The sequence below is a fragment of the Triticum urartu genome, chromosome 6A, assembly GCF_056163025.1.
Source record: "Triticum urartu cultivar PI428250 chromosome 6A, HENAU_Tu73, whole genome shotgun sequence".
NCBI classification, from domain to species: domain Eukaryota; kingdom Viridiplantae; phylum Streptophyta; class Magnoliopsida; order Poales; family Poaceae; genus Triticum; species Triticum urartu.
In genome coordinates, this window is record NC_141878.1 from 520,587,580 (window position 1) to 520,605,949 (window position 18,370).

At 41.3% G+C, this 18,370-nt stretch overlaps 1 protein-coding gene across 1 annotated transcript; it reads left to right on the plus strand.

Annotated features, from left to right (window-relative positions):
* Positions 1-8,600: 8,600 nt before the first annotated feature.
* Positions 8,601-13,807, plus strand: MAG2 (RINT-1 / TIP-1 family). The gene is made up of 4 exons (XM_048679945.2): positions 8,601-9,027; positions 9,128-9,232; positions 11,527-11,624; positions 11,706-13,807. Exons 1-4 carry the CDS (start codon positions 8,736-8,738, stop codon positions 13,578-13,580), a joined length of 2,370 nt encoding a protein of 789 aa, XP_048535902.1. The 5' UTR covers positions 8,601-8,735; the 3' UTR covers positions 13,581-13,807.
* The last annotated feature ends 4,563 nt before the right edge of the window (positions 13,808-18,370 follow it).

Genomic DNA, 18,370 nt, shown 5'->3' on the forward strand with positions numbered 1-18,370 from the left:
AAGGCCTTGCAGAAGCCAGACGGCCAGCTTACATATGATCTCACTAAAATGCAACGGCTAGCTTTGGATTTTTACAAAAATCTGTATACATCTGAGGGAGTGCAAGGGGTAGCCGAGGTGCTTGAGCATGTCCCAGCTAAGGTTACCCCAGCTATGAATGATATTCTGCTGGCACCATACGATGAAAAGGAGGTAAAAGAATGCACCTTTTCAGATATTACCTACAAAGGCCGGGACCAGATGGGTTCCCCGCACACTTCTTTTAGAGGCATTGGGATATTTGTGAGGAGACTGTGACCAAGGCGGTTTTGAGTATTGTCCGTGGGGAAGAAAGCCCGGAGTGTTTGAATGACACAATGTTGGTGTTGATCCCAAAGGTACCTAACCCTACATTACTGTCACAATTCCGCCCTATTAGTTTATGTAATATCTTCTATAAGATTGCATCCAAGGTGCTGGCGAATCGTCTCAAGGTGATTCTGCCTGACATCATTTCTGCGGAACAGTCTGCTTTTGTTCCTGGCAGACTCATCACAGATAACATTATATCAGCATATGAGTGCCTTCATTTCATGAAGAGGAATATGTCAAAGAATAACACTCTTTGTGCACTGAAACTGGATATGATGAAATCATACGACAGAGTTGAATGGACTTATCTCAGGTCTATTATGGAAAAGTTGGGCTTTGCTGCACCATGGATAACTATTATAATGAATATGGTGAGCTCGGTTTCTTTCTCAGTTATGTTTAATGGAGTAAAATCAGAGGAGTTCAAACCCACATGTGGTATTCGACAGGGAGATCCTATCTCTCCATACTTCTTCTTGTTGGAAGTAAAGGGCCTTTTGTGCCTCTTACATTCCCAGAATCAGTCATCCCAGCTCGGCGGCATTAAGGTGGCGCCATCGTCTCCGCCGGTGAACCACCTTTGCGGATGACAGCCTACTGTTTTTCAAGGCGAGCATAAATGGAGCAGAAGCAGTGTCAAACCTATTGGATACATACTGTTTGGCGTCAGCCTAGAGAGTTAATAGAGACAAGTCCTCTATCTTTTTTAGCAAGGGAACTCCGGAGATAGTGAGTGATGCTGTTAAGGGTTTCTTGCATGTCCCTAATGAATCCTTGAGTGAAAATAAAGTATCTGGGAATGCCAACTGACGTTGGGAACTCAAAGAAGGGCACATTTAAATATTTGAGTGATCGTGTTTGGGACAAAGTTAAAGGTTGGATGAGCAAGTGCTTATCATCAGGAGGCAAGGAGGTGTTGATCAAATCAATTGCCCAGACAATTCCGGTTTATTCTATGGCTTGCTTTAAGTTGCCAAGGGGAATGTGTGATCATATCAAGTCCATCATCAGAAAGTTTTGGTGGGGCTGCAGATAGGGGGAACGGAAACCTTCTTGGGTCTCATGGGATGTCATGACACATCCTAAATACCTAGGAGGGCTTGGTTTCAGAGATCTGGAGCTATTTAACTTGGCGCTATTAGCAAGGCAAGCTTGGAGGATCTTACAGGAACCACTGTCTTTGAGTGCTAGGATTCTTAAAGCCTCATACTTCTCGGACAAATCTCTCCTAGATAGTGATAACCCACAAGTATAGGGGATCACAACAGTTTTCGAGGGTAAAGTATTCAACCCAAATTTATTGATTCGGCACAAGGGGAGCCAAAGAATACTCTCAAGTATTGGCAGTTGAGTTGTCAATTCAACCACACCTGGAAACTTAATATCTGTAGCAAAGTATTTAGTAGCAAAGTAATATGATAGTAGTGGTAACGATAACAAAAGGTAACAGTAGTAAAAGTAATGTTTTTGGTATTTTGTAGTGATGATAGCAATAGCAACGGGAAAGTAAATGAGCGAAGAACAATATATGGAAAGCTCGTAGGCAATGGATCAGTGATGGAGAATTATGCCGGATGCGGTTCATCATGTAACAGTCATAACCTAGGGTGACACAGAACTAGCTCCAGTTCATTGATATAATGTAGGCATGTATTCCGAACATAGTCATACGTGCTTATGGAAAAGAACTTGCATGACATCTATTGTCCTACCCTCCCGTGGCAGCGGGGTCCTTACGGAAACTAAGGGATATTAAGGCCTCCTTTTAATAGAGAACTGGAACAAAGCATTAACACATAGTGAATACATGAACTCCTCAAACTACGGTCATCACCGATAAGTATCCTGATTATTGTCACTTCGGGGTTAACGGATCATAACATGTAATAGGTGACTATAGACTTGCAAGATAGGATCAGGAACACTCATATATTGATGAAAACATAATAGGTTCAGATATGAAATCATGGCACTCGGGCCCTAATGACAAGCATTAAGCATAGCAAAGTCATAGCAACATCAATCTCAGAACATAGTGGATACTAGGGATCAAACCCTAACAAAACTAACTCGGTTACATGATAGATCCCATCCAACCCATCACCGCCCGGCAAGCCTACGATGGAATTACTCACGCACGGTGGTGAGCATCATGAAATTGGTGATGGAGGATGGTTGATGATGACGATGGCGACGGATTCCCCTCTCCGGAGCCCCGAACGGACTCCAGATCAGCCCTCCCGAGAGGTTTTAGGGCTTGGCGGCGGCTCCGTATCGTAAAACGCGATGAATTCTTCTCCCTGATTTTTTTCTCCCCAAAACACAATATATAGAGTTGGAGTTGGAGTCAGAGAGGCAACAGGGGGCCCACGAGGTAGGGGCGCGCCCCCACCCTCATGGACAGGTGGTGGGCCCCCTAGCCTTCATCTTTTGTAGGTATTTTTTTATATTTTCTAAAAAGTTGCTCCGTGAAGTTTCAGGTCATTCCGAGAACGTTTGTTTCTGCACATAAATAACACCATGGTAATTCTACTGAAAATAGCGTCAGTTCGGATTAGTTCCATCCAAATCATGCAAGTTAGAGTCCAAAACAAGGGCAAAAGTGTTTGAAAAGTAGATACGACGGAGACGTATCACTGAGCTGGGGTCGCGCCCTTCACAAATATGGCGGACGATTATTGAGGGACGAGATGTTCTGAAGCAAGGCTTAATAAGGCGAATTGGTAATGGCCAGACGACGGATATTTGGGCAGACAACTGGATACCTAAAGAGACTACACCGAGGCCCATAACCTCACTTGTCACAGATCCTCTGAAGAAGGTCTCAGAGCTGCTCATACCATCGGCTGCTCAGTGGAACGTGGGATTGGTTCGATCGGTTTTCCTCCGATTTGATGTTGATGCAATTCTTAAGATCCCAATGTGCACAAGAAACACGGAAGATTTTTGGGCATGGTATCCCGATAACAAAGGGAGGTTTTCTGTTAGCTCGGCATATAAGTTCCTCGTGAAAACAAAAATACAAAGGGAGGAGTGGCTCGAGGGCAGATCGGGGTCGTCAAGCAATGACGGAGAGGAAAAAGCATGGACATCACTATGGAAACTCTCGATCCCTTCAAAACTCAGGGTTTTCCTCTGGCGATTAGCACGTCACTCTTTGCCTACAACTGATGTTTTGCATAATCGAACATGTCGAACCAGTCTACTTGCCCGCTCTGTGGCATGGCTGACTCATGGAGACATGCCCTCTTATCTTGCATCATGTCCAGATGTATCTGGGCCCTATCCAATGAGCTTCTTGTAGCAAAGATGGCAGAAAATATGGAACCAAGTGCAAAGAGCTGGATCTTTGAGCTGTACGAGAGCCTAGATCATGCAAGCTTTACATGGATGGCGGTGAGTGTATGGGTGGTCTGGTATGCGAGACGCAAAGCTATCTATGAGGCAATTTTCAGAGTCCGCAACAGACCATTCTCTTTGTCAACAAGTTTCTTGGGGAACTGGAGCAGCTAGCGATGGCTACTGCAAGGCTGGCCGCTTCTGCAACCCAGGTGGCACGACCCAAGCGTTGGCTGCCACCAATGCAAGGTGCGATGAAGTTTAATGTCGATGGTGCAGTTGCAAGGCACAAACGTGGAGGTGTTGTTGCAGCACTATGTCGGGACTCCAATGGCAATTACCTGGGATCGTCGGCAGTGGTCTTTTTTGGGATCATCGACCTTGTGATTCTGGAAACGTATGCGTGCAGAGAAGCGCTGGCTCTTGCAGATGACCTCTCCATCCAGAACTTTGCGGTAGCCTGTGACTGCTAGGAAGTGGTGAACGACATAAAATCCGGGACAGGAGGTCCCCATGCAGCGATCGTACATGAAATCATAGAACGTAGCAATAGTTTTACTCCATGCTCTTTTGTTCATGAGCGTAGAAACTTTAATTTTGAGGCACACAATCTCGTCAAGTTTGTTTGTAACTTAGGTCCCGGGAGACATGTTTGGTTTGAAAACCCATATGACCCAAACCGTGTACCGATGAACATTGTTTTGAATCAATAAAGAGGCAAGAATTCTAAAAAAAACAGTTTGATCCATCACTAGGTAGGGCTACTTAGTAGCGTTTTCCCCTTGCAAGCACAGGTTGTAAAAAAGGTTAAAAGCCATGCTGGATTAAAAAACATGGCTACGGTTTTCTATAAATTTAAAAGCTCATGAATTTGAAAAAATGTTGTGAATTTTAAAAAGTCCAAAGGTTTTAAAAACTTGGTGAATTTGAAAAATGTTCACCATTGTGAAGAAAGTTTGCAAATTTGAAAAAAAAGAGTTTTAAAGTTGAAAAAGATCAGGAATTAAAAAAATGTCACTGAATTAAAAAAAATGATAAATTTGGAAAAAGTTCATGAACTAAAAAAGTTTGCGTATCTGGAAATTGTTCATGAACTTAAAATATGCTTGCAAATTTGTAAACGGTTGAAAGAAGTGACAATTGTTGGTGAATTAAAGAAACCCCACGAATTTGAAGAAGTTCATGAATTTGGAAAATTTCATTTTTTCTAAAAAGTATGCATAATTCTAAAAATTTCATGGTTTTGAAAAAACACGGATTGGAAAAGTGTTCACGGATTTGAACTTTTTTCAAGAATTTTGAAAAGTTAGCGGATTTAAATTTTTTCATAAATTTAAAAATATATGCTATTTATGAAAAGCTATCAAAATTTACAAGAAAAGTTCATGAAATTTAAACATAAAGAAAATCAAAACTGAAATTAAAAGGGAAAAACCTGATAAAATCGACAAAACGGAAAATTGCAGGGAATCTTCTACCGAAAGGCGATTGGGGGGGGGGGGGGGGGGGGAGATGGACAGGTAGCCCACTTAGTACGTACCTACCAATTTGCCTTTATTTGGCGCTTTAAGCGCCAAAAAGGATTTGGCCTAACAAAACCTCAAAGAAGCTGCGAGGAACCGCTTCATATACAGACTATAATAGTGTTGTGTATACTCCATTTGTTTTTAAATATAAGTCTTTTTAGACATTTCAAATGGACTATAATGTATGGATGCATCTAGACATATTTTAAAGTGTAGATTCATTCATTTTGCTTTCTATGTAGTCATTTGTTGAAATCTCTAAAAGACTTATATTTAGGAACGGAGGAAGTACATTGCAAATTATATATCATGAACATTTCGTTTAAGCTAGGGGCCAGGAACCTGCTCCGAACTAAGCTTCCCTACCGATTATAAGGACATCTATTTCTCGATGGCCTCAGATACGGTTTATTTCTTTCTCAATGTTCTCGCGCTCCTTGCAAAATAGAAGCTTTTAGCGTTGGTTGACTTTTTTTCACTCTCCCCATGGATCCGTTCTCGCTTCTGTAGGAGGATTATTTCTTTTTGCAGGAACCCGGGCAGCAAACATACAAAACCCGTTTCTTATTAGGCAACTCAAGGGGTGGATCAGGGCGCGACTATGTCTCACTTGGAAAAAAATTATATGAGACCAGGTCTCACGGTTAACAGGTGAGACCCGCCTTGATAGATGGCACGTGTCATTCACAAATCACAAAGCATCTAATCTTCTCCTAGTTTTAAGTAAGGGGTGAGGTAGATGCTTTATGATTTGTGAATGCCACGTGTCATCCATCAGGATGGGTCTCGCGTGAGACTTGATCTCATAGAATTCTTTTCCGTCTCGCTTAGAGCGACACCTAGTGCGGCCTTGGGTCAAGCAACCGCGACTATGGGTCAGCCCAGCATGGACTACAACCCTTCAATGCTTTTTTTCCTTTCATTTTCTGTTTCTCTTTAAATTTCGCCAATATTCTAAGTATATATATTAGAAAAATCACTTTATACAAAAAATAAAAAAGTCAATCAAGCATTTGAAAAATATTAAATATGTGTATAAAAAAATTGTACAATGTATATGAAAAAGAATAGACATCAAACTATGTATATGAGTAAAAATGTTAATCATGTATTTGGAATATGTTAAGTGCGTTTATAAATAGTATTCCTGATGTATGCATGAAATGTAAAATGTGTTTGAAAAAGTAGACATCATAACATATAAAAAATTGTAAGCATGTTCATCTATTTAAAAAATGTTAAGCGTGTATATGAATATTTTTCCTAATGTATACAAAAATGTACAATGTGTATGAAAAAAGAAGACATATATAAGCTTTCAAAAATAGTAATAATTTTATTTATAAAATATTAAATATGTATAAAAATATTCCCAGTCAAACCAAAAATATATACAAATGCGTATGGAAATAGTAGATATCAAATAATATAAGTTTTAGAAAAATGTCAATCATGTATTTGGAAAATGGTAGATGTGCATAAAAAATGTTTTAATATATAGAAAAAAATCTACAAATGTATATGGAAAATTTAGATATAAAAACATATGTTTTAAAAAAAATGTATCATGTATTTAAGAAATGGTCGTTCAGTTTTTGAAAAAAAAGTTTATTACCATAAAATATATTCAATGTGTATTTGAAAAAAATATGGTTCATCTATTCAAAGCATTTATGAAAAAAATGTACATCGTATATTTAAAAGATATTTAATCTTTTGCGAAAAAATGTTTCACATGTAAACTACAAATGTATGTGATGTATTGAAAAAATAGATATGTGTTGACAAAAAAGAAACACCGTAAAAATAGATAAAGAAACAACAAAACAGAATAAAATCCAAAATACAAATAACAAAAAGAAAATGACAACCGAAGGAAACCAATGAAAAAAATGAATATATTGAAACATGAGAAGGTAACAAATAATAGAAGAAAAAGAACAATGAAAGAAAAGCAAAAAATAGTGAAAACCGAGAAAAAGAAAAAAATCAGTAACAATCATGAAAGAAATGAAGAAAACCGATAAAAAACAAATGAAAAGCAAAAAACTGAAGAAAACCATGAAGAAACAAAGTAATTGAACAAGATATAACAGAAAAAAACTACAAAATGAGAAAAGCTGAACTAAACCAACGAAGAGTAGCGATCAAGCGAAGTAGAAAGCCAGCGAATGAAAGAGAAAAGATCGAACCGGGCCGGTCCAATAAACGACAGGAGTGTAAAATGGTCTACGCGAGACATTCTTCCATCTCACTATAACCATGAGGTATAGTTCACTCAGGTGGATCGTGCATACATGTCCCAATTTATGATGGCACGACCCATATTAGGTCTCAACGACCGAGCCCATAAAACCTCGCGTCACCAGCCTCATCATCAACACCTACCCCACTCAAATTTGTGGCGTCTATTTCTCGCATTAAGCGAGACGAGAGGCAGCTTTCGTTGAGGATTTTTCCTCTCCCCGCTTCATATTGGGCCGGCTCCGCGCACGCATATAGTAAGAAACAGAGATTAGGTAAAGGGAGAACCAAGGTTTGATCCACGGATGCTGCTACCACTTCGCCCAAGTCAAGTTAGTGATAAGTAGTAGGTGCGCGTCATACTTGAGGCTATTTCAAACCGGTTTTCTTTGAGTTTTTTTCCTTTTCTTTTTTCTTCTTCATTTTTCCTTCTTTTTTGCAATTTCTTTCTTGTTTTTTATTTCATTTTTATTTTTTATTTTTTTTGTTTTCTTTGTTTTTTGGTTATTATTCTACATTTTTTGTATACGTCAACAATACTTTTCTGATACACAATTTATTTTTTCTTCAATACTTGTTTAACATTTTTCAAATACTTGTTTAATATTTTTATATACATGGTCAACATTTTTTCAAATACTTGTTCAACATTTTTTAGATACTTGTTTGACATTTTCAGATATTTGTTCAACATTTTTATATACATGATCAAAAAATGAAGTACTTGTTCAACCTTTTTTCAAATACTTGTTCAAGATTTTTTAAATACTCGTTCAACATTTTTTAAATACTTCTTCAATATTTTTTTAAATGCACGATTAAAATTTTTCTAAATATTATATAAACTATGTTTTTGTAATATATATATATATATATATGTATATATATAGACTATTTGAAAGTTTAAACAAAAGGAAAAAATGAAATGAAAAAACGAAATAAAAACGTGAAAAAGCAGAAAAAAACGCGGCAGTGTAGTGCCCGCGAACCTGGGCCGGCCCATATGCTCGCGCGCTTCAGCGGGTCCGAAGCCTCCACTCGCTGAACGCGAGACATAGCGAGGGCGATGCCCGCTCAAGTCGACGCCCAAGATTACAACCTACAGCTCTCCGTTCCTCAGAAAAATAAAAAACTACAGCTCTCCGGCCCGGAAAAGAAAAAAAAAGTGCTGGAGCATCATTACTCTGATTGCCTTCGCCGGTCTTCCTCCCCGCTTCCCCCATCTCCACTCCTCTCCGCGATCCAAACCCTAAGCCGCGGTGACCCGATCGCGCCATGGAAGCGGCGGCTCCGTCGCCGCTGCTCCATAGCCCCCCGCACATCACCCCAGAGCTCCGGCGCTTCCTAGACGTCCGCTTTCGCTCCCCGGCCGACCTCGCCGCGGCCGCCGACGTCGAGGCCGAGATCCGCGGGCGCTGCGCGGAGCTCGAGTCCTCGGTCGCCGAACTGTCCGCCCGCCTCGCCGATGTGGTCGCCGCGTACTCCTCTTCCCTCGGGGCCGCTGGCTCCGCCCTCCGCAGCGTGCGTGGTGGCCTTGCCGCCCTCAAGGCCTCCACCGACAAGACGGGTATCTTAAGCAAATGCTCATGGAATTACTGAATTTCGAGCTTCTCTAGTTGACGTATGCTGCTGCTAAGCTGTAATTCTATTTCTTGGGGTTTTTCTAGGGGTTAGAGAAGACGTGGAGGCTGGGAGCGAGAGGATGCTGTTTGAACAACTCCCTCCCCTGGCCACCGACGTGTCGAGAGTGGACATGGTTAGAGATTACGCTGGTGAGCATCTCTGAAGATCACACTTTAGATCTTTGTGCCAGGCTCTGGCTTAAATTTCGAATGATAAACACTATATTGACAATTTGCTATGATGTCTATTTCCTCTTATGATGGTTATGTTTGTTTAGGCATAATGTGTTATGATTCATAAGTTCAGACCAGTGGCTCATTGCTAAATATGTCGTACAAGTGCTTGGTGTGATGGGACTTAGTGTCTGTGCAGGAGCAGAGCGGTTTTATGTGGCAAATCGGCTGTTTGGTTAGGTTAATAGTTAAGTTTGGTTGATACAGATCTAGCTCAGTACACCCAGGATGGATGATGATAACTGTTCTGGCCCTCAATTATGACATGGATCTGGCAGCTCCTGTAAGTGAGCCTCATTTTGATAATGTGGATCTATGAGTTGCCTTTTGTCCCTGTAGTTGACTAGGAATTTGTGGGGGCATTTCATTATTGTGTCCATGTTAGTTGCTGATTTCTTTATTCACGAGCCACAGTTAGCTATTAGTCCTGTCTGTAACTGCATTATCAGCGATCTTCCACTGATAGGAGTGTCAAAACCAGAACATTAATTATGTTTTCCTATCCTTATTGCAGCCAATATTCTTTTCATGCTTAATTCTTAGGCAGTGGAGTGTTTTGGTTGGTGCAGGAGTCTTGTTGGTGGTTGGACTAGAAGTTTAGATTTTAAAACGACCACACTTGAGAAATAAATAAAATAACACTATGACAATTGCACTGAGTTCTTCGACAATGAAGAAGCCAAAAGAAAAGTGGGTTTGATTTGAAATGCCAAATTAATTAGTGAAAGCACTCTTATGGCAGGGAGGTACTAAGCTACTAGCAGAATCTTTTAATTCTCTTATTAAGATGATAATTTCCTAGAACTGGGAAAAATCTTTTTGTTTTCCCATGGCCGGTATTTTGCAATAGTGTGATCTAAAGGATTTTTATAATTCCCATTTGGTTGCCAGATGGTGCTAGTTACTGCTACTAATCTCCTTAACCAAGGCAGTCAGCCAGTCTGTTTTACAGGATTGATACCACAACTAAACTACTGCTAGGGAAAGTGGATTACTAGTGCGCTCTTCAATTTGTTTGTTATCTGGAGTTCAATTTTTTTGTTTTGTTAGTCTACCATTGTCACATTTTGGCCTAGTCTGTTTGTGTGCGTTTAGTTTTGCATATCAGTTATTCACTTTGTTGCTTAGCACTGCCAAAGTAATACTCCTTCCGTCCCAAAATAAGTGTCTCAACCTTAGTACAAACTTTGCACTAAATTTAGTACAAAGTTGAGACACTTATTTTGGGACGGAGGGAGTATTATGTTTAGCATGTGCATTTTTTTGGCAAAGAATGTACCACACCTTAGGGGATGGGTATAAAAACTGATATTCAAATTGTTGGGATCCTCAAGAAATAAATGTCATCAATAATAAAAAGTTAACAATCTGTGGTTATCAAGTAATTGGGTTATTATGGTGTTGTAAGACTTGGACATTGGGCCATGCGGTGAACACTGAAGAGTAGGCTGCTTCTTTGGATGAAGCAAGCCTAACGAACTACTTGCTAGCTCAACTCCACTCGATTCATTACAGCGCGAGTTTGAGCTGAGTCCTTCCTGGGATGAGCTAGCTCACGATCCCAAACACACCGGTAAGTTGTAGTTATGGCTGGCTTTATTGGGGCTATTCTTAGGCCGAAAGATGTCATGTTCTTTTTAACTATAAATGGTCAATTTATCTTTTCTTTCCAGTGGCATTGCTGACTTGAGATTTCTTTAGTTATTTGAATGTATTTTATTTTTTTCCTTTTGTGGGGCCTTAAATCCAAGCACACCATTCAGAATTTTTGGATTCTTCTTTCTTTCTTTGTCATTCTTTCTTTCCTACTCTGATCAAGACTTCTTTGCTTTACTTTGCTTTATTTATGCTAGAGGCCTGGAACAAGAGTTACATACATGCCATGCAATCTATGTAATAAAAAGATGCTTGAATCTAAGGTACCGTACCAATCAAAGAGCACTGTGTTCACAAAAGTGGTTCATCATGGAGCATTAGGATGATGAATTGATTGGGAGCTAATTGACTTGACGCCGATGGAATGGAAGCTAATTGACTTAACTCTGATAGAAAACCCCTAACTTTTGTAGATTAGATGGCTTTAGGTGTTTAGCACAGTTTCATTGTTTTGCTCTTCTCTGGGGTTACTAGTTTATTTTATTTATGCTGCCCTTGCTTGTTTATGTTTGACTGCAATTGATGATTTCTTAACGGTAGGTTGTCATATACAGAAACGGCTCTAAAGCTTGACGGTTTGATCGGTGATGTAGAAGACGCTGTTTCCTCTTCTGTGACTGCAAAACTTAAATCTCGTGGAGAAAATTCAGAGGTATGATTCATGCCATACTGTGGTTGCGAGGACAGTTAAACTTGTCAACTGCTAATTCTGCCATCATCATCTTTATTCCAGAAAACCCACCATGTTGCTATTGGATATCTTAAAAAGATAGAAGATCTTTTAGCTTCAGTTACAAGGACCAGACCACAATGGACTCGCCTTATATCTGCAGTGGATCACAGAGTGGACAGATCTCTAGCTTTACTAAGACCACAAGCTATTGTTGATCATCGTGCTCTTCTGTCATCCCTTGGCTGGCCTCCTTCCCTTGCGGGAACAAAAATTTCAGATAGTAATTCTGGGAAACCGGCAGAGACTGTGAACCCATTATTTTCAATGAAGGGTGACTTGACAAGGAAGTATTCTGAAAGCTTTCTTTCGCTCTGTAATCTACAAGAATTACAGAAACGCAGAAAAGCTAGGCAACTACAAGGGCACGACATGGGAAATCAACCACGTCAACCATTATGGGTGATAGAGGAGTTAGTAAATCCATTATCTGCTGCTGCACAACACCATTTCTCCAAATGGGTTGAGAATCCTGAATTTGTATTTGCTCTTGCTTATAAGATAACAAGAGATTTTATTGATTCCATGGATGAGATACTGCAGCCCCTTGTAGATAAGGCCAATCTTGTAGGGTATAGCTGCAGAGAGGAGTGGATTTCAGGTATAGTTATTGCACTGTCTACATACTTGGCGAAAGAGATATTTCCAAAGCAGATTGAACTTCTTCAAGAAAGTAGCTCAAGTGATGCAAGCAGCACGGCGGCTCAGGCAAGAGTCTCATGGCTTAACCTTGTTGATCTGATGATATCTTTTGACAAGCGAACTCAAGATTTGATCTCCGGTACAGGACTGCTATTTTCAGTAAAGGATGATGAGAATTGGCAGAGGATCTCGGTGCTCTCTGTCTTCTGTGATCGTCCAGACTGGCTTGAAATATGGGCAGAGATTGAGAGACGGGAGGTTTTCGCTAGCCTGAAATCAGCAATGGAGAATGAAAATAATTGGAGTAAGAGGATTGAAGGAGCGATACTTGAGTATGGATCAGATGACTGCAAATCTCCAGCAATAACCGGTGCTGTTAAACATGGCTTGTCTTTGATAATTGATCGTGCTAGGCCTATTCCTAGCATTACCCTTAGGGCAGAATTCATTAGGATTTCTGCTTCACCCATAATATCAGAATTCCTCGGTTGCATGTTTAGGAGGTGCCAAGAGGCAGAGGGGCTAACTGCTCTGGCCGATGATAATGCTTTGATCAAAGTATCACAGTCCATTAATGCAGCTCGGTACGTGGAATCCACATTGGCACAATGGTGTGAGGATGTGTTCTTTCTTGAAATGGAAAATCTATCTGTAGTTGGAGAAGGGGGTTTTGTATTCCAGCAAGATATAAATCAACTGAAAGAGTTCAGATCAGAATGGGTTGATAAGATTTCCACCGTCATCCTTAGGGCTTTTGATGCTCGATCCCGGGACTATCTGAAAAACAAGAGACAGTGGCAGGAGCATTCAGAAGAACCAGCTATATCCAGAGCTATCATAGAGTCTTCAGGCTACATTCAAGGGAGGCTATCTAGGCTCGAAGAAGGCCTAAATGTGCTGGATTTTGTAACAGTATGGAGAGCCGTGGCAACCGGAGTAGACCAGCTGCTTTTCACAGGGATTTTCGCTGGAAGCCCAAAGTTTAGTAATGGTGGGGTGGAAAGGCTTCATGCTGATCTGAGTGTTCTTTTTGCTGTTTTCCAAGCCTGGTGTCTGAGGCCTGAAGGCTTCTTCCCAAGACTGTCCGAGGGATTGAAATTGCTGAAGATTGATGAGAGGCAACTAAGAGATAGTAGGTTGGTTACAGATAAAATTTGGCTGCGGGGACATGGTGTTAGGCATTTGACAGTCGGTGAGGCCGAAAAGATAATTAAAAATAGGGTGTATGATGCATGATAATGATATATACATTAGACATTGTCAGGCTTGAATGTCAAAAATGAATTGCCATATTGGAATGGACTTCCATTTTTTTGTATTTTATACAAATTTGTGTCATCCTCTTTTAGAGATGTATCCTCCCCTTGTTTTTTTTTTTTACATCTATCTTCCCCTTGTTGATTGGTGTAATAAGATTGTAATAGTGTGTTTCCCCTTTTGTAACAGAAAAACTGTTTTGCTGACAGAGTTTTCTTTGTTTGACCAAGAAAGCAGCCTTTTCTTTTTAAAATGGTGTACTAGCAGAGTAAGCTGCTGAGTTCGATCGTTCAGATGCAGTGAAATAGCACGAGCAGCTTTTTTCTCAAACTGTACTGGCTGCGCTTCGGTCTCTCCTGTGAACCGAGCACCCCCGGCGGAACGAAATCACTGTTTTGACCTTTGGTCTTGGAAAAGTGCGGAACGAAATCACTGTTTTGACCTTTGGTCTTGGAAAAGTTTGGACTGGATCTAGGCTTTATCACGTACCAACTGTATTTATAAGCCTCTTTAACATGTACTGCTCCTATCCCTGGTGGTAGGGTACAATAAGCTACCACCGCCATCAGCTATCGCGGTAGACCTCTGCCACGAGCACACGCCGTTTGAACACGTTGGCGGAACCCTACGGCTTAAGATGCAGGCGATATGTGATGAAACTATAAGCCGGTTGTCTGATGGTATCAAAACGGGTTAGAACCCCGTAAAATTCTGAAGAGGGGTTAAATCATGCTAAACTTTGACCAAAAGGTCAAAACAATGATTTCGGCCCGATGGTGGTTGGATTGTTGTATTTTGATAGACAAACATGCTCAGGAATAATTCGATCACCCTCAAAATACAATAATTTGCTGCCTTCTCTTTTTTGGTCCTCCTCGCTTCGCATGCATCGCTTGAATGCAAAAGGGCTTATTAGAGTATCTCCAACCATAGATATGGCATTGTCTCAGAGTTTGATTCCAAACCCCAATTTGTTCGGATACACATTGACACCCTTGAACTTATCCCTAAAGTGTTCAGATACATGCATATGATTGGTGGAGAGAGAGAAAGAGAAATGGTCTGGGGTGCGCCGGGTCCAACGCTGTCTAAATAGCCCCATTTTCTCCCCACATATGGGTTGGGTCTGGGGGGTTTGTGGGCAGTTCAAACAACCGAGAGAGGGGGAGGGGGATTCCGGGGCCTCCATATGAGAGGCTTTTTTTTGTCCAGACACCGACCGGACTTTGGGTCGGAGATATGAGGATGGTTTTGAGTGTCTGGTTGGAAATGCTTTTAGGTCACTTCTAAGGATGTTGGTCAAAGTTCGTCCCTCACCTCATCAAACATGTCCTACTTCGCAGAGAAAGTGGAAACTAATTGTGTCATACTTGTTCAACCCCTCTTTTTTCCCACTTCCAAATTTTCATCCATTTACAACATTCAACAACATTCAAAGTAGGCGCCCTGACGGTCCGGGCGACCGATGCAAAATGGCCAGCTGGGGGTGCGGGTGTGGGAACTGACAATGTTTGGGTGTGGGCATGAGTAGCCGCCGCTTGGGCCTTTTGCTTGGTGTGGCGTTATTGGTGCGCTCTTCCCTCAACGCTCAGCCCTAGGGCGGTTGCCGACGCCTCGGTTGTCACGGAGTCCATGATGAATATATCCATTACCGCTGTGGAGGATATACTACGACAGTGTCCATGAAGATGGGGATGGAATGCTTGCAAAGAGAGTGGAGGATAGGGAAGGTTCGAGTGGGTTGTCTTGTCCACACCTATGTGGCGGACATTCCGGACATCCCCACTCCTCCCCCTAGTTTGGTAGCAAAGTAGGAATTTTAGGCAATCTGAACTAGAAGAAAATTGGGGATGTTGTTGTATTGCTTTTTTCTTCTCTTCGGACCGTTCGGTTCAAACAAGCAGGGAAGGAATAGTGGGGACACTCTCGAAAGGCCATAGGAAGTTAGGAATTGCTTGAATTGCCATGCATGCTTACTCTCTTCATCCACACATAAGTGTATGTTTGACATTCCATATTTATCCACAAAAGAGTGTACTTCAAGCTTCTGAATGAACTTTAAAGTAAAAAGAATGCTTCTCTTGCATCACACGGTAATCAAGACCAATAACATCCAACATTTGGTCTCCTCACTTTCTACAGGCACTTAGTTCATTGGGGGTGGGGTGATTAAAGAGGAAAGAGATGGTGGCTTGCATCTTACGTATGCATTTTACTCCACTCCATAATCTGTCCTAAAATTTATAGATGTACACTTATTCGGGGATAGCGGGAGTATCTTTTAGCCATGGCTACATGCAAAGCTAACCGAGATTATTGGGATTTGGAATTTGACATGGTGGGCCATGATCACATGCATCCATTATTGGGAAACGTAGTAGAAAACAAAAAAAATCATCCTACGATCACTGTCCAGGAACACTATGAAGATGCAATAGAGGTTTAGATCGAATCATTACCAACTTTGAGTTGCAACAGAAGAAGAGTTGGTGTAGATCATCAATGAAGTCCCTCGAACTGTTCCCGAACGATCCCTTGAACCGAAAACCAAAAGCACGACCTCTCTCAGATTGCAAGCGTACATCCTTCAGGATCCGGCAACACTCCACCGTCCAGAGCTAATCGTTGCCAGAGAATTAGAGGGAGAAGAAGAGAACCACGCATGGCTTCTATATTACGAGGATTAGAGAGATCTAGGTCTAGTTCTAATTAGATCATCTTTAAATTAGAACTAGAACTAGAGAACTAAAGGAGGCTCCAAAACTTGTGTACTCCAAGGGCCAAAACCTCTAGTATATATAGGTTGGAGGAGAGGAGGGGCACCACAAGGGGGAGGAGTCCTCCCCCCCTGCGCCAGCCCTAGGGGGAGGAGTCCCTCCCCCACTTTAAGTCGGCCTCCTCTAGCTTGTCATACAAGCTAGGGGGCGCTCCACTTTGTTATTGGGCCCTAGGGCACAATAACTCTCCACCACTTGGTTGGCGAAATCTAGAGTGGCAAAAACAAAACTTTCTCTTTATTATTTCTTTGGCCCGTTGATATTAAATTAATTCTAAAAGCCTCCTAATCAATATTAGGACCTTTTATCATTAATTTAACATCTCCGGAAACATTTTCCATCTATATATCAATTCCTGGTAGACCCCGAAACCCTTTTGGTAACTCCGAAACGCTTTCGGTTTCTCTCGAAACTATTTCTAATATTGATGAAACTATTTTTTGAATATATTCTCACTCTTACTCCACTAACACTCAACAGATCGTGATTTCCTTAAGCTTGTGCCCCTGTAGGTTTGGTAAAACATAGACATGAACGAACCTCCCTTTCATTCAATGACCAATAGCGGAACCATGGACATCCATATTGATCCCTATGAATACAAATGATATTCAAGTGAACCTTTGGTTATCATGTGTAGGATCACAAGTAGGTCTAGGGGGGGTGATTAGACTACTTGACCAAATAAAAATTTAGCCTTTTCCTGATTTTAGTTCTTCGCAAGTTTTAGCAAAACTAACAAGTCTTGTCATGCCCTACACATGCAAGTCTAAGATAGTAGGCAGCGGAAAGTATAGACTTTGCATATGAACATAAAGGAGGGGTCGAAGAAAATCAAACGCAATGAAGACGCGGTGATTTTTCTCGTGGTTCCTATAGGTGGTGCTATCGTACATCCACGTTGATAGAGACTTCAACTAATGGAGCGTAATGACTGCGTGAGTCCATAGAGGGCTCCACCCACAAAGGGTCCACAAATAAGCAACCTTGTCTATGTCATCATGGCTTATGCTCATGAATGACTAGTGAAAGATCATGGATGTCCCCCAGAGGGGGGGGGAGTGAATAGGTGCTTTAAAATAACTACGATTTAATAAACTAGCATTTAATTTGACAAGCACAAAACCTAAAACGACTAGGTTCACCCATGTGCACCAACAAGTTATGCTAAGCAAGATAAACAACTATGTGATAGCAAGATATATAACATGAAACACTATGGCTATCACAAAGTAAAGTGCATAAGTAAAGGGTTCGGGTAAGAGATAACCGAGGCAGGCGGAGACGATAATGTATCTCGAAGTTCGCACCCTTATAGATGCTAATCTCCGTTTGGAGAAGTATGCAGGTGTAGGATCGAAAGTATGTCTAGAGGGGGGGGGGTGATTAGACTACTTGACCAAATAAAAACTTAACCTTTTCCCAATTTTAGTTCTTGGCAGATTTTAGCTATTGTAGGACAAGTCAAGCAATCATCACACAATTCAAGCAAGCATGCAAAGAGTATATTGGCAGCGGAAAGTAAAGCATGCAACTTGCAAGAATGTAAAGGGAAGGGTTTGGAGAAATCAAACGCAATCGGAGACACGGATGTTTTTCCCGTGGTTCGGATAGGTGGTGCTATCCTACATCCACGTTGATGGAGACTTCAACCCACAAAGGGTAACGGTTGCGCGAGTCCACAAAGGGCTCCACCCACAAAGGACGACGGTTGCGCGAGTCCACAAAGGGCTCCACCCACAAAGGGTCCATGAAGAAGCAACCACCCACAAAGGGTCCACGAAGAAGCAACCTTGTCTATCCCACCATGGCCATCGCCCACACAGGACTTGCCTCACTAGCGGTAGATCTTCACGAAGTAGGCGATCTCCTTGCCCTTACAAACTCCTTGGTTCAACTCCACAATCTTGTCGGAGACTCCCAAGTGACACCTAGCCAATCTAGGAGACACCACTCTCCAAGAAGTAACAAATGGTGTGTAGGTAATGAACT